This window comes from Nylanderia fulva, unplaced genomic scaffold (assembly GCF_048542155.1).
Source record: "Nylanderia fulva isolate GAGA-0341 unplaced genomic scaffold, ASM4854215v1 Scaffold6, whole genome shotgun sequence".
Classification (NCBI taxonomy): Eukaryota; Metazoa; Arthropoda; class Insecta; order Hymenoptera; family Formicidae; genus Nylanderia; species Nylanderia fulva.
The window spans coordinates 4,591,555-4,614,832 of NW_028190698.1; the positions used below are offsets into that span (position 1 = coordinate 4,591,555).

The 23,278-nt window shown below is 33.9% G+C and overlaps 1 protein-coding gene and 1 long non-coding RNA gene across 2 annotated transcripts in view; one reads left to right on the forward strand and one right to left on the reverse strand.

Moving 5' to 3' along the window:
• The window catches only part of slo (calcium-activated potassium channel slo), a 101,453-nt gene that overhangs the window by 39,583 nt on the left and 38,592 nt on the right, over positions 1 to 23,278 (forward strand). The window contains 3 exon segments of the mRNA XM_085487732.1: positions 182 to 445; positions 1,299 to 1,466; positions 19,841 to 19,932. Coding sequence (XP_085343858.1) covers positions 182 to 445; positions 1,299 to 1,466; positions 19,841 to 19,932 — 524 coding nt within the window.
• LOC146720856 (uncharacterized) lies at positions 19,840 to 22,494 on the reverse strand. The gene is made up of 2 exons (XR_014925896.1): positions 22,423 to 22,494; positions 19,840 to 22,347 (listed from the first exon to the last, which is right to left on the reverse strand). It is a non-coding gene; the product is annotated as an uncharacterized LOC146720856 (long non-coding RNA).

The following is a 23,278-nucleotide window of genomic DNA, read 5'->3' on the forward strand; positions in this document are numbered from 1 at the left end:
AAATATTTCAAGTTTATAAAAACAAATGTGCGTTGCACACTGTAAAATGTGCGCACTATTTTGTTTGTATCTTGTGAAAATCTTTCGAAATGATCTTCTGGCGCAATGTAATATTTATTGAACTAATTGCTCGCGTGAACCACACATGTAAACCTGCTTCTTGTTCGTACGATTCGCGCAGTTTATCGCCGCCAGTGACAAGCTGTGGTTCATGCTGGAGATGTATTCGTTCGTGGACTACTTTACGATACCACCGTCCTTTGTATCGATATATCTCGATCGGACGTGGATCGGACTGAGGTTCCTCCGAGCCCTACGACTGATGACGGTCCCTGACATCCTCCAGTACCTCAACATTCTAAAGACATCGAGCTCTATTCGTCTCGCCCAACTCGTATCCATCTTCATTTCCGTATGGTTGACCGCTGCTGGCATCATTCATTTGGTGAGACAATCATCTTTTTGCGTATAAGTAATAACTACAATATTATGTCAATTATCTTGAATCTTGAATTATTTATCACAGAAATTATAGAATAATTTATTCTAAAACTGATATAAATTAATAATGAACTTCAAATTTTTATTATATTTTATTTTTCTCGAATTATATTTACATTATTTTTGAAATATCTCAACACACACATTATAATTAAATATTTATTATGTAGATCTTTATCTAGATTAGCTATCTTTTTTTTATGTGATGTGCTCTTTTATAAAATTAGAAGTAATTTGTGCGTGTTTAAACATATTTTACGTAAAACATAGTTTAAACATGCATGAAAAATAATAATTTTTTAATAAATTTGAAGATATAAAAGAAGGATAATTGAAAAATTCTTGTTAATTAAAAATTAAAGCAAATTAACTTGAAGAAATATGTAATAACTCTCTCTTTCTCATAACTAATAACTGAATATACTTTAATATATATTACAGTATATTTGTTGTGGAAACTTCTAAAATAAGGATTAGAGACATATATATTTTTCTGCCTTTTATCATTCCTCCAATCTTTTTTATAATATAATTTCTACGATTTTAATCTTCCGTAAAGGGAATTTAATCTCATCGTATTTGATAATATACTTTTTTCTCGCGATTCTCACATTTCCTTAGGACACCCTATCCGCAGAAATGCGAGAACTATATATTCCTCGGATGTTCCTCGCATTTATACTATATTGTGCAGTAGTAAAAGCTTACGATTATTATTATCTGCCAATTTAAATCGCAATTTCACTACTGACGCCGGCGGGAGATGGACCTGAAATGTAATAACATCGTGTCCGCAGCTTGAAAACTCAGGGGACCCTTTCGAGTTCACGAACCCGCAACAGCTTTCGTACTGGACATGTGTGTACTTTCTGATCGTGACGATGTCCACGGTAGGATATGGCGACGTTTTCTGCCAGACGGTCCTCGGCCGCACATTCCTAGTATTTTTTCTACTCGTCGGTTTGGTAAGTTATCCTTATTCATATTCTTTACGTATAATCGAGTTAACATTTAAGGTTTATCGTCGGTTAAAGGAATCTTTTGTAGCTTCGCGTAAAAAATACGTTCCTCGAAAATCGCGTTGTTATCCAGAGAGAACACGGTTTCTATTTTATGCATTCGCCAACGGATAATTCTTTCATCCTGATCCGGTTTCTCTGTAGATAAATGCAGTGACATTTTTATGAGAAAAACGAGAGAGCATGCAAACGTCTCTAATTAAATTTTTTACTACTTTCTGTGTGTTCCGTTTAATAAATATTATACAGCTTCCGAAATGCAGGATAAAATAAATAAATAAATTGTTATTCTCATAGAAATGCTATTTGCTGTATTTTTCTACTGTATTTTCTTCACCCTCGACGAGCTGCGCGAAGCGTGATAAAAAGATTCAATTTTTTTCCCATCGATTGATTTTCTCAATGGATACTTAACATACGAAGAAGAGCTCTACGAGACCCTACGAGAGTCTCTAAGTTTTTTGTCGTATCGTAGCAGGATATTGAGCCTTTTCTTTTTGCCTTCTATTAACTTCTCATCTATCGGAGAAATTGAGTTCTTGCCCCTTTTATTTATCTTTCCGTCAAATCGGTGCCACGATATTTTTCACACGTGTATTTTTTTTCTTTCGTATCTCGAAGAAATCCCAAATTACGATCGCGTATTTCTTGTTATTCGGCGCTTCGCACAGCTCGTTTCGTCAAACCGGAGCCGCTAGCTCGCTGGTTTTGCCAAGGCTCCGTACATCAGAGCGGAACCATCGGCGAGACGAGCGACAGTCTCAGATTTACGTGTCCCCCGAGCCGCGAGACGGTGAATATTTCGAGTGTAAAGTGTTCTCCGGCCGTTGATCTTCCTGTGTCCCGAAAGGCGCCGAGAAATGACCCACGGCACAGCCAGCGTTTATTCGCGAAATTTCTGTCTCTATGGTATACTCCAGATGATATCCGAAGTGGCATTTTCTTGAGAGTCAACATTGAAAGATGTTATTTATACATTTTACGAATTCTTTGGATTAAGCGATTAAAGCTGGAGCTATAATTTGGATTAATTATCGATAATAATGTACGTTTCTATGACTCATAAAATTTTTATGTAAATTTCAAAGAAACTTTTTTAAAACATATATTAAGTAAACTAATGTTTATAAACTTTATTTTAATAATAATATAACTTTGTTGATTTTTCTCTCAAGATCATATTTGCAAAACATGCCATCTTTTATAATAGACATATTTAGTTCTTTTGTGGTGAATTCAACCCACTTTTTGAACTTTCTACATTATAACTCGGGACAAAGGGAAATATGATTGTCCCATAAATGATTGAAATAACGCTTTCGTTTAATGTACGCGAAAGTGGCTTTTTGGGGCAGAAACCAACGGCGGAGAACGATACTACTTGTTATACGGAATCGATCGGATTCGTTTGAACGCTGTTGCGCGCATTATTATGAGCACGCTTGTATCTTGTTATGTGTACATTCATGTACGCGTACGTTCTATCGATCATTCACGTGGACGTTATACGGTTGACTTGCTCGGGGATAACAGCCTGCTCTTGGAGGTTTCCTCAGAGATGCGTCGCATTTTTCTCTCGTTTAAAAACGCGAGCATCGCCGTTCAAACGTCGGGAACGCGTTCAAGCTAACGTTTGTTCGCAGCTCTAGAATATTCATAGATAACATTGATTATCGAGCTGCAGAAAGCATAGTCCGAAAATACGGTACATTCGACGTACATGAATTTGTGATACAAAATTGATTTGTTTCCGCATAAGGGCTTAAATCGCACTGCGAATAAAATAAACGTCTCTTTTTCTTTTCAAGAGATATTTTATTATTTGTGTATATTGAAAAATATAAAATGCATTTAGATTTTGTTTTGTATTTTTAATAGTTTTTTTTAAAGAAAATATTAGCGGTTATATTTTAATATATGTATATATAAATCGATCATTTAATCAGTCACGTTACATCGAAATGCCAGAAGAGTTACTGGCAAAAAATTGTCGCGAATTAAGCCTTTATTGCGATTTTATAACGATTAAAATAAAGAGAGTCCCTTTAGTCATCAGGCAGCTTTACTCGTGTTCTCGTATATTGTTTTAAAATGTGCTCATTTTTCTGTAACTTGTATATATCTCCAAAATATATTGAATACTATATTCATTGCAAAGCAGGTCGCGATAATTTGATCCATATCGCATTGATTCGAATTTTAGCTACGATAATAGAAGAAACCAGAAGGCAAAGATATTAACTTTGTCTTATATATGCCTTGTCTCATATATGTTATTATGATATATCGCGTATATCGGAACCGTCGTGATGTTTCAGAACGTTTTGATAAGAGAAAGGTGGCTTGCGCAATGCAGTCACGCAAAATACATTTATTAGTTATACAAAATAATCTTATAGACATGTATATAATATGTAAATAATCTCATAACAATAACATTGAAAACAAAATCAATTTTATATCTAATTTAGTTCAAAATTTTGTTGTGTTATTAAAAAGAATTTCATATTATTGCAGAGTAAATTATACAAAAATTATTAAGTATGATATATATTATGTGTCTATGATATGTGAATACACACAATTCAATACCTATTTAATATATATTTTAAATAAAACATAAACGATTGCATTTAATAGTCAATACTTTTTCTGGCAACTTGTGTAAGAAAAGTATAAAGCAACAAAATCCTTTTATTTCAAATATTAAATATTACTGTGTATTTGATTCCATAAATTATTTTGAAATTACTCAAAGAAAAGCTTTTTAAAGCACTTTATGATCCAAGAAGCATTGAAAGAGAATCATTAGAAGCAAAATCTTGATATAAAACTCACGACGGATTTCGATAACAACTTCATGTGACTTTATGTGACTTTTGTACTTACAAATCTCACTTTATAATCGAAAGGGAACAAGATTATACTTTTGTGAAGTAGAAGCTTAGCCAGAATATACAGAGACTGCTTCAAATATCTCTGAAATAATAGATAATAATGTATATAGAATTATTTTAAACTATTCTTGACCGCGTATTATAAAATATAGCCCCAAACATGATTTTCAACTCAATGATTGCAAAAGGAAAAAGAAATTAAAATAGCATTTTAAATTCATCTTAAAACGATTATTTTTACATGTTAAAATATGAATCAAAAATTATGAGAGATGGGGAGATTTTTAATTTTATTAGACAATTTAATAAGTTAATTTAATCGACATAATTAGTAAATAGATGTAGTTTCTAAAAAAGAACGCAATTTATTATATTATAAAACATTTAGCTTAACAATATTTTACTTCACTTCGAATCACGTTTTTTCTCAAATTAATTTGCTATAATTGCGAGCGCTCGAGCTTCCTGATTTCGGTATTACGTGAAATTGTGAAAGAAGTAATTGCGGTCATTACGTATTTGTACGACACATTGTAGCTATTGAAGGCATATTTTACTCTTCCTCTGTCTCTTTTTCTCTCTCTTTCCATCTTTATCTATCTATCTACCTATCTATCTATCTCTCTATCTACCTATCTATCTATCTATCTATCTATATCTATCTATCTATCTACCTATCTACCTATCTATCTATATCTATCTATCTATCTATCTATATATATTTTACGGCTTAAATTGGTTCTACGAGTTTTGCTACAGCCACTGTCTATCTTTTTTCTTCGATCTAAGAATCACTTGTAGCTAATAATGCGGCGAATCGATTAATTCAATTAATCGATTCAGCTTGTCATGCGAATGCTGCGATATATATATGCTGCGAACTTATTTTTTTCACGATACTAACGAGTATCGACAGGACTTTTACTAAACAAAGAGCCTCGAAACTTTAAGCGATGGAACTTTGTAAATCTTGTTCCATACTTGTACTACTGGATCTCACGAGAGTGTATATGAACGATTTATATCTACTATAAAAGAAGAGTCACTTAGAAAGTCGTATAAATATTTTTATTCTTATTCATAAATGTTTAGATAATTGATTTAGAAGTTAGATAATTCTACAGTTTCATTATTTGGTATAATGAAAACTTAAGCAAATTAAATTAATGATGAGTGTTGCTTTCTACGAAAGATAAAAAAACATTCTGTATTTCATACTTTTCGCACAATTGTTGCAATTTTTGAAATTCGAATTACATAACTTTCTTTGACACATTCAGATAGACGAGTGTCATATAAAATTTGAAAAAAATATGAAAAGCGAGAGATGAAAAATTTACGCAAAAAAATACACGATCTCGATTTGGTGATTCAGCAATCCACACACACACAGCCAGAGAGATTCGAGGTTCTCCATATACTATATAAATTTTTCTGTATCAACTTTATCATATTTCTCCCTCGAAGGCCGTAAGGCTCTAATGGCTTCGATAAGATATTGATGTCTGTACGCGCTTGATCCTTGACTGTTCATTCTATCTGTATGTGTATTTTCTGCGATACGCTGCTCACACATATCTTACGACGTAAGATATTGTTCTGGCCGCTTGACCTTTATTTTTGTCGAATTATGTCGGCCGTAGTATACGATACTTCCAGTAGTGAATTCCGAGCACGACGAAATCATCAAACGAAATGATTTTAACGAAACTTAGTCAAAGCACAACGTTCGTTCGCTTCGGATTACAAGAACGTTCACTTCCCTTTTGCTCCCCTGCAATCGATAAAGAGCAAAAGCTATAAGTATAATATAGTTTTATTGTATTACGGTACAGGAGATACCACTTTGCCTCTCTATCGATTTTAAATGGCGCGCTGTAAACTTTGTTAGAGAACAATCCTCGGAAGATGGGGGACCCTCGTGCAATTAACTTTAGGACTTTTCTTCAAATTGGCAGTTTCAGATTATTAGAAATGGAAAAATTCAATTGAATTGTCCTCGCGAAACACGGGCGGAGTAAATAGAAAGTTAAATTAAATTTAAGATTGATTATTATTGACTTTTGTCATGTTTAATATGAAAAATTTAATTTTTCTTTAACTTACCTATCTATCATCTTCTTAACACGTATCTATCTATTATCTTTATCGTATTAATAATATAACTTTTGAACGAGACGTCATTAACACTTCTCGGATACTGTAAATTAATTTTTTTATTCACGCTTGCATTTTATCAAATTTTTAAATTATATTATCAATGTTTACTTATATGTATAGAAATTTAATGATTCTACATCTGGTGTAAATTCTCCTACATTTCCGTATAGACTATCTATTAAATTGATTTACTCTAGGATGTTAGAATAAACGTATATCCAGCCATTCTACTCTTTCGTATATGTTGCACCAAGAAATTTGTAACCGAATCGTTAGAAAATCTCCCGATTAGTCACATTCAGTCGGGTGGGAATGAAAAATCATGTCCTCGTAACATTTAAAGAGGCGGGGTTCTTTTGGAACACTCTCAAAGCGCTTTGGCACTCATCTGAAAGTATGATATCACGTGTCTCCGTATAACGCGCGGCAGGCAAAGAACTACTTTTAACCGAATTCAGTATACATATTTTGCAGACACGAGCGGTAATAAACCTGAAATTAGACGACGTCGTGCGCGCGTGCGTGCGATCGTAAATTAAAACGAACTCGGAGACGAGCTTAAAAGATCGCTAGATTCTCCTGACTCACCGAGCTCGGTATTTCAAAGTGAGACAGAGATGAAGTTGCACATTGTCTCCGATTGCATAAACGAGGAAAAGGAAAGGAGACTGCATTATTTCAGAATAACACAAAAAGGAAAGAAAATTAGATTTTCTGACGTTACAATATAATTATACATATAAATTTACGCGCGATATATTTGTTATCTTTTCAAAATAAAAACCGATGCATTTTATAAATTTCTAGATAATATTTCATAATTCATATTAATGCTCTTCTCATCGTAAAGAAGTATTTTTTGATGATGAAATCAATTATATCATATTTAATTGTACTAAATTATTTGTATTAATTTTATTAAATTCTCCTTGTTATATGCAAATTTTACGTGTAATGCATTCCAATTATATAACAGATGATAATCTCGCTATTGGTATATGAATATATTAATTTACGCCCAACTCACAGTAGAATTTTATATGACTACAACGATGTATTTAACATCCACATCGAATTTTGCTTATAAAGCTCTGAGTTTGCAAGTGAATTTATTATCTATGTATTTACATTATTTGTTTTTATAGTGGCGTTCATTCTCACAAATATCCATTTGGAAAGTCATTCGGTTACAAACTCTAGGTTTGCAAATAGATTTGTTTTATCTACGAACTTTGAAATTACAAATTAAATTTTTATTCCCAAAGTACTGTAATCTCTCTTTCTCTTCCAGAATAATCATCAATTAATATTCTGCATACAAATATACATTTGCTATATTATCTATTACAGTTCCTGAAATTGTGTAAGTTAATATTCTATTTACTAGCACTTCAGAATACGCGATTCTTATTAAGTACTGCTGAAGTTCTAAGTTCTATATAGAAATTCTCGCGAATTCTCATTTTGCTACGTATTTATCATTCGGTGAAGTAATCGCGGTCAAACAATTCGCTGCTTCGCCATGCTATGATATTTTATACAGGACATCTACATATATTTTCTGGCTGTTCATTAAGAACTATATATTATCGAGCGCACAAAGTGTCGACACTTTTTTTCTCAATACTCTGTCTCTTACGATAATTTCATTGATCTCGCAGTGTCTTTAGTTGCCTATGTAATTATCTATCGCGACGAAAATGCCTAGTCGCGAATCACTTTCAACACCCATATTTAATGGCAAATAACGTGGCATGACACGACTTTGTCGATCGTTCATAATAGATCATATCTTTCTCACAGTATCCGGCACTATAGACAATTTACATAATTGCGCTTTCTTCACTTTACATATGCACGAAGAAAAATCGATTTGTCAAATTTCCTTTCTGCTTCCGTTCACCAAAGGAATCGCTTGCATCTTACGTCTGCTTCTTACTTGTTAATTATAAGTTATATTCGCTTGTACATGTATTACTCGATATACATATTTTATATAGCTTCTATTTATAAATAGCAGAATTATATAATTTATTATTATTATTACTAAATTTATCGTTATCTGATATTTTTTAAACTTTTTAAATAATTTCAAAATAAATTAAATTTGATTAAAGATTCACACAAGTTTGTTTTAATCGAACAAATGTAATAAGACAATGAAAAGATCAATTAGATCTAACGACGACTTAATAACAATGTGTTCCCATAGGGGACACCCTGAATTTATAGAATTACATTGTTTTATTGAGTCTTTGTCACAAAAGTTTAAAAATTTTTTATTCATTATTAATTAAACAATATTGATGTTTTTAGAATATGTATAAATAAAATATATATCTGCTGTTTCTCTCTCTCTCTCTCTTTCTTATATAATTTTTTTCTTGCCTATTGTACTGCTTCTATTTATACTCTCATGCTTAAACATTATACTGCATACATAAAACTTAAAACATATACACCGGATGTTCTATACGATTGCAACAAAATCTTCTTGATGTAAGTATATTTCAATGTAACAATATAACAATAGCTTTGGACACACGGAATGATATTTTGTAAAAATATTTTGCTGTGATTATTAGACGTGGCTTTTAAAATCGATTTTTTAAATAATTGACAGATAATGTCAAATTATAATATTAAAAATTAAACACAACTGTAGTAGGAATTATTCTTTATATTTTTAGTTTATTTTTTTATATTTATTTTATAATCTATATATGTATATTATTAAATAGCTTTGTAAAATATACATATATACATTTTGTAGGCATTATATGCATATTTGATGCACAATTATACCTTCTTCTTTTTTTGTTCAATATTTTATGCATCGCAACTAAAATGAGCACAGAATCGGTTTGTTGCTGCTAAAATCTTAATAGATGCTTAATAAAAATTTTCATAAATTTCATGTTGATATAATCAACAAAATTACTTTTCTCTACACTGTATGTTTTCTTCTTTGTGTGTCGATTCAGAATATTTCCTTTAAAATTTCGATATATCTAAAAGCATCGCAATTTTCATGTCACATGCACACGCGAACACGAAACATGAAATATAAATGATTGCACTACACAGCTGCATATTTTTTCCTGTTTCTCTCCTTTCTTGTTTCGCCATAATTCTCTCTCAATATGAGAGAGACACGCACTTGAATTACGTCGATACAATGCGGAAGCATTGCTGCTCTTTAAACGCAACCAAACATAGATGACCCAATTTGTTAGTTTTTTTTTTAACGACCCGTAGTCGCATAGTGTTTTCCAGTTATGATTTCTATTTGCAGGCAATTTTTGCTAGTAGCATACCCGAGATAATAGACCTCGTAGGCAGTAGGTCCAAGTACAGCGGCGAGTACAAGCGGGAGCATGGAAAGAGGTATTATTATCAAATTACATCCTCCAACCCTTTACCTTTTGTCTATTAATTTTACTTTCCTTCCAGTATGTATATGTATATACTTACTCGTATACTTTACGTAAGAATTAACGAATACACATTAACATGGGGCGCGCAACATATACACGCATTTGTACACGCAACACGTTGTACATACATGCACACACACGACGATGCGCAATTTGCACGCGTGCACTTGCACACATTCGTCGTGATATATATATATATATATATATATATATATATATATATATATATAACATCCGCCATCGTTTAATCATCGTTCTACGCTAAGGTGGAACACGAAGAGCTCAAGGACCGGTGTGATGAATGCATGAAAATTTACAGCAGTCGGAAGTACATAGGGTGACTCGTGTAACGACCGCGTGGTGTGGTATAATCGTCGCTGGCGCATTCCCTTTCGTTTCCCAATGAATCAAACGGTTCTGTCCGCGCGGTGAAAGGTCCAATAAAGCGAGAAGGAAAAGAGAGCTTCGCGATTGACACCGGGAGCTGTGTACAAAATAAAAAGTGGGAAATGCTCGTGGAATCGGAATATCCTGATATCCGACTATTGCGCTTTCATTCATATAACGAGCACCGGATCAATCTAACGACATTCGTATATATTTTTGTACAGGAAGAAACAGTCATTAAAATGTGTGGATTTGGATTTGCAAATGAGCCTTTCTCATTTATTTTTATTTGTTACTTTTTATTGAATGATTCGATATGAAACAACGAACAACGATAACGCGTATTTTAATGCAATTGATTTTGATAAAAAAATATATAGATAAAAAATCAATATTAAAAGTTGCTACCTATTTTTGTATATAGAGTATAAAATAAATTGTTTTATTTCTTGCAATGCCAATAGCTGTGAAAAGAAGGTAAAATATTTTTTAATTAAAAACATTATATTAATACGCTGATAAAATATCTTGGATCTATTAAACTGGAAAATAGATAAAAAATACTGGACTCTATTTTTTTAGTTGATTTAATTTTTTTATAGAAGAAAGGGCGAACTGATTGTCATAAAATAAGCGCATTGATTTTATTATAATCGTAATGTTAAATGAAAAGGAACCATTTGTGGTTCAAGTAAATGTTAAGCCATCTGGGACGACTAGAAGTGAATATTTTCTGATATCAGTTGAAACCATTTCGAATTAAAGCCGATAAAGCACAGCTGGCATAAATTGACACACTTTTCGCGCATAGTCATTAACAAGTTCCAGTTATTATCTTGCTTGCCCATTCTTTTAAAACCAATTTGAGTGCATTCATTGTAAAGTCTTTCAATGAACTAATTTTTGCTCCGAATAAATATTTTAGTTTTTTAACACTTTGACTTTATATCATCATATTTTAAATAATACTTTTAAAACAAAAATATATATGAATTGAATACGTTTATACGATTTTCTTTGTACACATATTCTTGAAAAAATGCATCTTTTAATATTTTAAAATTGTTGAATGTTCTGACAATGACCTTTCACCGTGCGATGCAAAGTCAAACAAAATGTGTCTGATGACGAAGATTTCGTGTAAATCCAAAATGACGAGAGAAGCAGCTGTGCTTATAGTAAGTTTGTCTTATGCATGTGTATTTTGTATTATCGATCGAAGTGGTTTTTTTATCGTATACCAATTATATCGCTCTATTTCTACAGCACGAAGCAACAAGCACCCGCATTAACACATATAATATAATACATAAAATAATATTATAGAATTAAGACGATACAAGTAACAGAAATAACTTGATGGAATCTGTGTCATATTTTTCTAACTTAAAAATTTCTAGTTTTCATACAATTTTTAGATATTTCGAAAAAGTGATTAGTTAAAACTTATTTGAAAACTTCATATCAATAACTATTTTAGTTAAATACTTAAAAAAACTTATCACTTAACTCCATCAGGTTTTTTTGTCATTAAAATTAAACATTTTTTTATCAAAAGCACAATTTTTCAACACACATAATTTGCCATTTTAGTCTGCTACCTTTAGTATATAAACATAAACAGAATTACAACACTGCACTATAGTAGGATGATATACCAGTAGAATATATGATACATATTTTTTAATCTCTTTAATTTTCATTTTTTTATTTATCAAATATATAATTAAACATTTTTAAATATATATTCGTAAAAATTAAATCACATAAAATGATTCCAACAAATTTAGTAATCCAATACATATAAATAACTTAAAATTTCATTTTATTCAATTAAACATAAATCGCGTTGCATGATTTAATTACACACTTTACACCAATATGATATATAATTCACATACACACACATACACGCACACACATACTTAATCATATTATTACAGAACAATTCAGTCGCAACGCACATTACAGAAATCCTAATTTTTATTTATCTCCTCGATTCTCCTGTAAAATAAGGAATATTACAATTCTCTAGTTTATAATATTTTTTCTACACTTCAATAGATAATGCCATGTTTGAAACAACGTTGATTACTTGAAATTGCCGGCATCATACGCTATAATAGTGCCTGCATGCTAGAATTTATTTTTATGACCTTCGTGCAAGATAGTGTTTTTCCGTCTCTAATAATAATTAAAGATATGAGGAATAATTGAAGTCGATTAACATTATTTCCCAGGGTTAATCAAGAATCATCGCGTCGTAACGCAACAGAGCGTTTGTTATAATAACATGGAAACTAACGGCACTGTGTTTATGAAACGATTGACTCATTTCGCAAGAATATATCGAGACGAGTTATCGTTCTCAATCTTATTAAACACTTGATTTCTTTATGACGTATGTTGCGCAACGCTAATTTAATGATACGCACAATTTGCAATTGCGCTAACTCGTAGTTTCATTTATAATAGTTGATTTGTTGATTCGATAAAGCATATTAATTTTATGCATAAAAAATTACAAGGCTGTTTATAAACGATTCTATTCTTCATCCTGTTTGCTTGAATAAGATCATCATGAGATCATAACGCAGCACTAGTTGAAAATAGATGTGTCGCAACAGATAAGGATGCGTCGTATTTCAGCAAACGTTTTGCAAATTAAGTTGTACTTTTCTTGACAAGCTGCATTAATTTCAAGCAAATTGGAATATATATGAGACTCGAAAGTTAAGACAACTCTGCATGATTGATGCAATTGCATTATTATATGCATTCTATTAAAGTTATATTATACAGCATTATTATGCATCGTAAAGCAATTTTTTTATCGTGCACATTCGACAACTTATCGCGATATAGATATTCCGCGTTTTATTTTGAAATTAGTATAAAAAATGAAGAAACGGAATATTTAACATAAATTATCATAAAATATGAAAATATATATTTTAATTATATTTTTAAAAATTATTGTGCAATTTTTTGAGAAGTTGATTATTTTGAGAATTGATAAGAAATGTAATTCTAACATCGAAAAAAAATTCTCTAAGATTTCGAAAATTCATGAAAATTATTTAAAAATCTGTTTTTATACATATTGAATTTTCACAGGATTAACATAATAAAATAAAGACAAAAAAGGTTTATTTAAAAAAATCTAAATCGCAATTTGTTAACATGAAAACTTATAAAATGCGTGTTGGATAATTTAAAAATAATTATAAAAACGTATTATAACTCGTACACTTTGTCAAACACTTTAATACCTTTCAAAGTTCCCTTTTTCTCTTTGAAAAATTATTAATTGTTCTAATTTTGAATTTAACTAGAACATGCAGACATACAAATATTTAAAAATTTAAAAATGCTAAATGTTACAATACAATTTTGTTTAGAATAATTCTGCTGTACAAAAAAGTTATTGTTTACATTCTTTCAAAGCGAATTCAATTTGAATAAAACTTCTTTAATACGTATGTTAGAAATAATTCTGCGATGACATTAAAATAATCTCTCGTATTTTATTAAAAAAATATATAGGACTTAGGATCATTATCAGTATTTAATTTAATCTGTATTGAAAACTATTCGCATCATTGCTGTTGAAATAATCTACACAATCCAATGACACAAAACACGCAAATCATTTTCACCAAAATATCGCATCATTATTTGAAATCGCGCCTCAGTCCGGCTGAGGTCCGCACTTGTCATCTTCATTTCTACAATTTATCGCACGTAACGAGCGATCAGGATATAACAAAACCGGAACGCAAGCGAAAGCACAAAAAGAAAGAAAAGAAAGCGAAAGAAAAAAATAAAAATAAAAAAGAGATTCAGGTTAGGGGTCTGTTCTGACGGCAACGGATGATTGTGGGTGTGTAGGCGGTGTTCGCCAGCTGGATCCCAGAGATCACGGAGCTCGCCGCGAATCGCTGCAAGTACGGTGGCCAGTACAGCCGCGAGCGTGGACGCAGGTACCCCAGAAATCCACCTACGTGGAAGCCAGCCAACCCCTTGAAATTATAGCCTTCTCTCTCCCCTCGTGTTGTCCCAGTAGTAGTCACATAGATATACGAGAAGTAGCGAAATCGCTCTGGATAGCGAATGGTCTCACCCCTGCTGCGACGTCCATCACAATTCCCTCAACATCATCTCGCTCAAACACGTTGATCACACAATTGACCTTTCAACGAGAAAGATAGCTTCTCGCCCGCAATTAGTGCAGCGCGTTATAATTAAGAGAGATGATGGGAGACGATCGCGGAATAAATCTTCATTTCCCGGAGGAACGTCGCGGGTGATTAACGTGTTTTGCGCATGTTTTACATTTTCGTCGCCGCGATTTTATAACAGAAAAGTTTGGCGCAGCGGGAAAAGACTGGCGAGAAAAGTTGGATAAGCACGATATACGAAGTATTTTAATGACCGCGCTGTCGCCCAACCTAGTTCGGTTCTCCAACTCGACTTTTCGGGCTTCGATGAATATTGTCACAAGTTGTTTTTCTCGCGTGAAAGCATTTTTTCGCATCGCGGAAACGAGACGCGAAAACAAAAACGTTGGCTCTCATCTTTTCAATAAAAAAAAAAAAAAAATCGTTTTTCATCGACTCGTAGGTGAATTCGAGCAAAACGGGACCACTCTCGCTATCTGCGATGAAATTATTCTTTGATTAGTAAATATAAATATGTCCCTTCTCCTACCCTCACCCTTACAGCTTACATTGCCATCATGAAAATCCGTGATTGTTAAAGAAACTAGTATTCCGGATTTTTTAAGCCACACTGTCTCCTCTCTTTAATTACCCTGTCTTTCTTTAATATATCCTCTCTGCTAATTTTCACTGCTTTTTTTCTCTCTTATCCACTTTTTACTCCAGTTAGCAAATATCTTGGTAACACATGCTGGTATGTTTGGACTTTTGTGGAAAGAGAAACACGAGTTTTTATTATTATATATACACACACGTTTATACACATTAGTAGATGAGATAAATATATATTAATTGTTGCATCTCTCTTTCCTTCTCTCTCTCTTTATATATATATACATATTTATATATATTCATACGTTGTTTTATATACATATATACTATATATATGTATGTATGTATATATATCGCACGGTCACATAAACAGTAGTTCGTTCTCCTCAATATCCTTTTTGTTAATTAATGACTATTTTATTCTGGGCATTTCGGGATCCTATATGAGATTCTCTTGGACATGCTAAATAATTATGTTTATACTTTGACATTTTACGTATTATTTTTCCCCATTGGTGCTCTGCGCTCATTACGATATGTACATATTTTTCATATTGGACGGTTTGCTTTCTGTTATAACGAGATTAGAGGTAGGTTGGTTACCTGGGTGCGGAGAGTTGACTTACATCGCGTGCATAATGCACCCCGGTAATCTAGTTACCGTGTAGATTAGCTAACGGTCGCTCACTAACACAGTAGCGCGCGCGAGTGCCATTTTATTTATTTTCCCATTACACGTATATTGCATTATGCGAATAATATTGATGATGAATGTCACATAACAATATCGTCTTTTCTGCACGCGCGAGCAATGTTAATATTATTAATGTATGAACTATATTTGACTGCTCAAGTTACGAGAGTCAATACGCAGACGAGTTCTACTTTTTTTGTCGCTTTAGATAGGTAATTTAGTTCTTTACTTTTCAAACACACTTTGAATATTCATAATATCTCTCTGTAAAGATAATTTGATTAAGTGACCATGCATTTAAATAATTATTCTTAATGACATTAGCTTGATGAACACATATTTATTTATCCTATTTAGGGTGAGTGCATTGCTTATTTCATATTGAATGATGATACAGATACTGTAAGAACCTATCATAGATGTTCAATAATCAAATATGCGGAAACAGTCGTGAAGCAGCGAGTTGCGGATAATGCCTGATACCTCTCGACGAGTCGATCGACACATCTATCTTTACGACTGTACTTAATATCTTCAAAATGAGAACTGTCAACGCGCGACATTAGGAAGAGATGAAAGAACACTTTTCACACGAGTGAAGGAAATTCAATCATGTTCGGCGAAATTGATCTCCGAGAAGAGAGTGCCAGCAAAACGTGGATATACTTCTCTTTTCTCTCTTTCTCTTTCTATTACTTTCTCTCTCGTTCTCCCTCTCTTTATCTATCTATCTATCTATATCTACCTCTATCTATCTATCTATTCCATTCTCTCTCTCTTCCACCCTGAGTTTCTTGGTGGCATGCGATAGTGTTCTGATACTAGTCTGTAGATTGTCAAAAGGCGATCAATCCCCTCTCCCTCCCCCAAGTGCGGAATGGCCTTTAGAGAGAGAGAGAGAGAGAACAACCCTCCTTCGTTCGAGCGAGGAGGGCGGTCGTCTCCGGTTCAATCGCGACTTTTCTCTTGGCTTGACACGATTTTTGGCATTTGAAATAGCGCAGCAGTAGCGGGTGCAGACATAGGCACATATATATATACGACCGCTCTTTAGCGGTTTTATCAGTAGAAATTGCACGTCTGACTGCGACACACGACGCTGTATTCACATGCGACGTTGAGTGACGTAACTCGGCGAAGGCGGTGTCGCTATTAACCACGTGCGAAAATCAATCGAGAGAAATATTCGATTGTATTTTCTCGAGAATAATATACATGAATAAAACGGACCGTCGTATATGAAATTTATTTGTTTTTCGATGATGGAAGTCTCGGGGATGAACAAATAAACGGAATGTGCGCGCAAATCCGATGTTTATTTTAACAGTATTGTACAGTTTATCAATAGTAGAAAGAAACGAGATAATTTTGTAGCTTTCCATATTTCTCCTAATTCGAATTATTTCATTTTATAAGAATAAACGACAGTATATCGACAATGGATTCGATATATTGACGCACGTCGCCAATATAACGAATTTCGTTAATTAATTGAGAGTATACTGTGTAAAAATAATCGAGAGAGCGTGCAGCGGAAAATGAAGCGTCTATGACCTTTTGACCGAGACGCGCGAATGAAAAATTGATCGGATCTACGCCCGTCTTGCCGCCATTCGCCGTGAAGCGCCGACTCACGATCCCACTGTTGGGACACACAGGTAGTTTAGCTTTGGATCACATCGAGCATACCTCACATCATTTCATATGACACGCGGGTAACGTATTCGCGACACGTGCAGGCGCATACAGGGGAAAACGTGTAGGGCGATCGTATTATATATGCGTATGTATACGACGTACACACGCGTGTATATATGTATATATGTATATATGTATATATATATATATATACGTGACAATCCGCGAATATAGGGGATATGTACCCGCCCGGAACATCACAGTCTCAGTCGCAATCACCCCCGTTAACACGCTACGTGCATCACCACATATGGCCACAAATCGAGAAATGGGAGTAGCGCAGTTGTACACGGTTATAGAGAGATCGACGCATGTCCCGAGAAACGTTATTGCAAAATAACGCGAAATCCGTTTCAGCGGACAACATCAGCCGCTCGAATTAAATTAATAGCAAATGGATTGCAATGCAATTACGCGCTCACAGACTTCGTTGCCGCAGACGCACCGCTTCTTCGCGAGAAAGATTTTCTTCGTTTTTTTCCCCGGTAGATCGACGCGTTTTTATTTCTGATAATAATATAACGATGATATTATTATTATTACTATTGCTCAGGAAGAATGAGAGAAAATAGTATTTATTATTAGCAGGTAATAAGAAGGAAATGTGGAGCGATATGTCATACTTGATTTTGTCTGAATAGTCCATCGATGCGGATCTTTGCGGATAAGTTTTCAGCATTTCAGGATACATTTGAAGGCAACATATTTTCATATCACCATATTCGAGATGTATTCACGCAAAAACGGCGAGTGTGTCGTACACTCGCTTTGAGAGAAGGAAGAAAGAGATCGACATTAATGTGTGTGCTGTAGCATAGCTTTATCGTTATGTAAATAAAAATTTTTCTTCGAGACTTTGAAAATATACATGTAATATTCTTGCATATATATTATGTCTTGTGTCCATTGTATCGTCAGCTAGTGTGAACGAGTGATTAACATTAACCAGGCACTAACAAGCTCTCTAACTAGACTTTTAATACGAGTTCGGCCTTTTATTCCTTTATTCGTATCCATACATTAGAATAAATTGTCAAGAACAAAGAGATACATATATCGCAAATTTCAAAAATTATTTTATAATTTGGCAGAACTGGATCTAAATTAACTATTAATCATTTAATTTATTTAAATAGATAAGAATTTATTTAGATGAACACAAAGTCTCTACATATCTAAATGATCTACTTTGAATGTTAATCCAAATTTTGACTTGCCTGATTATTAGAATGGATTACATATTGTAATATGAATGGAATTATATGAATGTAATATTTATAATTGTACTATTTGAGTCTCTTATAAACAAAGTCATATATTTGAGAAATATTTGCCAATTTCTTGATTTTTCTCTATTCAATAAAAGATTTATTCAAAAAAGTAAACTCTCGTCTCTCTCTGAGATATATATCCCAGGGGGAGTAGAAGGGATTTCCTTTATTTATAAAATTCAACATCTATTCCCGCGTGCGCGTGCACTCTTATATCCCAAATTGAAAATATCCGAAATCTCGCCTTCGAATAGAATTGTCGTACAAACAAACTTTCAATAAATTTGCTAATCAAATGCCACATACATAACAAAAACAAGAAATGTTTAAGGTACACGTAATATAAAATTCTTAATTTCTTTCGTAAATATGTGTGTTTTGTACGGAGATAAATGCGTTTAGAAGAACAGGAAGAATTAGGAACAGAGATTTTTAGAAAGGATAGAAGCAGAAGAAAGATATTTCGAACATCTAATTGAATCACATTTGTCGACGATAGGACGATATGCGATTATTATTACAAAAATATTGTACTATTGCGAAAGAGCGTGGATATAAGTAGAACTACTAATAGACAAGGTAGACGTGTCGGCACATGTAGTGTTGTTAGGCCTAGGTGTGTAGGTAGTTTATCTACCCCGCCCTCTTATCTGGAACGTGTTTTGTTTCCAATACATCACTAATTCGCGGAGATGTAGCGCACATAGCGGTACAGCACTTGACAATCGTGTCTTTATGAACGAAAAATTGTAAAAATATTTTTTCCCTTTGTCATTTAACGAGAACGAAAAAGGAAAAGGCGATTATCACATAATTAGCGCGTATGACCCAAAATATCACGACACGATATCAGAAAAATACGATATTACAGAAAATTAGAACCGATCGAACAAGATACATGTAAAAAAAAAGAAAAAAAGCGAAAGCAAATTCTACTACCAAAACATTCTGTCACACAAGTGTATTGATGCGAGTGTTGTGTTCTGTTCTATTACGTGGTGTAGGCCATATTCGCCAGTTGTATCCCTGAGATAATTGACCTGATCGGGACGCGAAACAAGTATGGCGGCACTTTGAAGAACGAGCGAGGTCGCAGGTGAGAGACACAACCAACCAATTAGCTTCCTTGATTTGAGCCCTCTCTTCTCCCGATTGCCATTGAATCTATCCTCTCCAGATATTCTTTCTATACGAAAGACAATATAATCTCCACTTTCACTTTCCTACCCCTCTAGCATCTATATCTGACACGCCTCTGTAACACTTTTTTTTGACACACGTACACACACATGTACACGATAGTTTTCTTTTCCGATACCCCGTGTCTCCTATGAACGCAATCTTCTGATAGAAGCACGTACAAACATTAATCTCCATCAAGAAGAATCCTTTCTGATCCGACGAATCCTTCTTATAAATCTATATATATATATATATATTTAGAGATCAGTGTTAGCATCGCAAAATCGCAATTCCATACCAGCTCATTGCACTAGTTGTCAGTCGGCCTTAGTGCAGCCGCTGTGCCCCAAAAACATTCCTCAACAACTCACTCTAGCCTATCAGCAAAAAACCTCTCAATAAACCAGCCAGCCCGTCTGCCATCACGGACCTTACCACACCCAGCAACTGGTGTTAGCTTGTTTGTTCACACCGATCGCACTTGGGACAAATACGGCTTATCGCGCTTGACATATACGCATAAAGAATAGAGACGCAAAACGAGCGAATATTATAGACCGAGGAGTCTCTTCTATGAGCTCTCCATCTCGACGCTACGTCAATCGTCGTCGTAAATGTTACGCAAGAGACATTTCATCGGTTTTACGTTTTACGCACGTGGATAAATCGCGCGCGAGTCTCAAACGGATTTTAATAAAACGCATCCATCCGGATCAATTTCGTTCGCTTAGTCGCTTCCATTAATTAATTAACATCGTGATCATTGCGTCGACCGTGAACCTCGGGGGAATCTAAATTGAGGCGAAATACAGATAACTTAATTCGCTGTAAATGTATAACGCGTGACAACTTGCGAATCAAGCGAGCAATTGTGCGTTGTACTAATAAACATGCGGTCTGTAAATTCGCGTAACGATGAGTCTTGAGTTAATTATTCGATAGAGAGATGTCACGGCCGAATGATTTTATTGTCGTTAAGCGAACCGCGCGCTTTGATATGTCGAGCTGTATTTCTCTCCGAGTGCAAGAGATTAACGCCCAGCATGTACCCTGCATTATCCGAATATTGAGAATGCATATATTATATATATATATATACATACATATATAATCTAATGTTGTACCACTTCAGTGTAATAACCTTGATGTTTTAGCAATATATAATAATGAGATCGGTTTTTTTGGCGTATTCGTAAATCTTAAAAAGGGAAAAAGGCAAAGAAGATATTTATATTAAGTAACACGTGCATTGAGAGATTGCTGGTCATGCATAAGCTCAGGGATTCTGGTTGAGGACATCCTCGGTGGGCCGAAACGACGTAGTTCTGGAACGACAGATCTTTTTTTTCCGGTTTAACTGTCATTCACAACTAGCGCAAATATGGCTGTGATCTTTCGTAAGGTGGAAGCTACACGACAACAACACGCTGCTGATCGCATCATGGTTCGAGCACCTTTTAATACCATCACATGTGCCCACGGTCGATGAAAGAATACGCGTGTAATATATTTATGGACAACAGTAATTCACACACAGGAGACCTTTGTTACGATATGATAAATCTCGCGGAGCTTAACGTTATCATTTTGTCTCTTATAGCGGACTATATTATTATAGCGGATATTACTGTAGCATTTCATCAATATTCTATTAATACTGATTTTAACTTTCAATGGGGCGGCTCATCGAATACTGGCTTAATGAATTAATTTTATCTAACCGAAAACGCATCGTGTGCTTAATAAATTAAATGGTCTGCATAAAGGTATACCGATATCGGAACATCCGACAGACATGCTTGCGTGAATAATTTCATGTTACGGCAAAAAAAAACCACACAGAATCCGGTTCTACGAGCGTTCGATTTTCCTCAAACGACGCGCGCATCCGATTTGTGACAGATTCGTGACACGCACCCCTGCGTCTTTTTAATCTGACTCCACTATCGTAACAGTTGACACATGAACGACTTGTATAAACAACTCTTCACATCCACGACACTCACATCTCGACACGTACATGGCGTCAGGTCCGTATATTAGAGCGAAAGTAATTTTAACAGTGGACATTGGGCTCACATCGGATTCAGTAGCGCCTGTCGCGTGGTCTCTCTTTATGAGAGAGAGAGAAAAAGAGACTTTTTGTTCGCATCTCGATAAAGTGAATCGCACGACGAGGCAAAATTGAATTCACGATGGTGTCGAACGTCAACGTGGGTAGAAGACATTAAGCATGGAATGATCACGGTCGAACTCTGCTATCTTTCCTCTGCAAGTCTGCTGATTCTCTTTAGGCACCACCAGTCTTACACCTGTTACGGTGGCATTTCTAGAAATAGAAAAAAAAATATGTCACATATCAAAATATGTATATATATACACGCAGCACGTAGAGATTACACACTTGTAGAAGAGAGTTTTGTGCTTGACGTATCTCGCAATAACTAATACACGAATGAGCCTGCACTCGTGCGTATTTGACCAGACACTTGTCAGTATTAACCTCTGTATATACATCGTATACCTAGCGCTACTAATTTATCATGTATATAGGTATGTGTGTGCGTGTGTGTGTGTGTGTGCATAGTCGTTCACGTTAAATGGTTAAAATGAATCACTCCAATTCCTAGCGCAATTTTGTGGTAAGTTTAGCTCCTATTGATTTATTGTTTATTTTACGAACAGATAAGCGCATAAACTGTGGGCGCATTATTCAAGTGCTGAATAGCTTTTATTATTCTTTATTATTTTAATGAATAAAATGTTGTTTAAGTTTTTTTAAATAAGCTTGATTGTCGAGTATCAATTTTTTTAAGATTAATTGAATTTTTCTTGAATAATGCAAATTAAAAATAATATTGATTTATGTCTTATTTTTTCTTTAAAATTATGTATATATTTATTAAAATAAATAACTAATTATAAATAACATAATTTAACAAAGTATTCGAAATTTAATCTCACTGTGGCAGCAGACTAAAATGGCATGAAAAGAAAAAAGAAAAAAAATAATTCGATTTCCTATCGGCATCAACATTCGTTCTTCTCTTTCCTCGCTTCCTATTTCTGTCTATAATCATTTATCTGTCTTCACATACATATACCTTGAGAGATATATTCGTCGAAGAGCTTATTCAATAGAGAGAAAAACTAAAGTGAATAGAAGCGAACGGAAAGAGAAGAACTTATATATATATATATATATATATATATATATATATATATATATATATATATATATTGTATATTAGGTCTGTAGA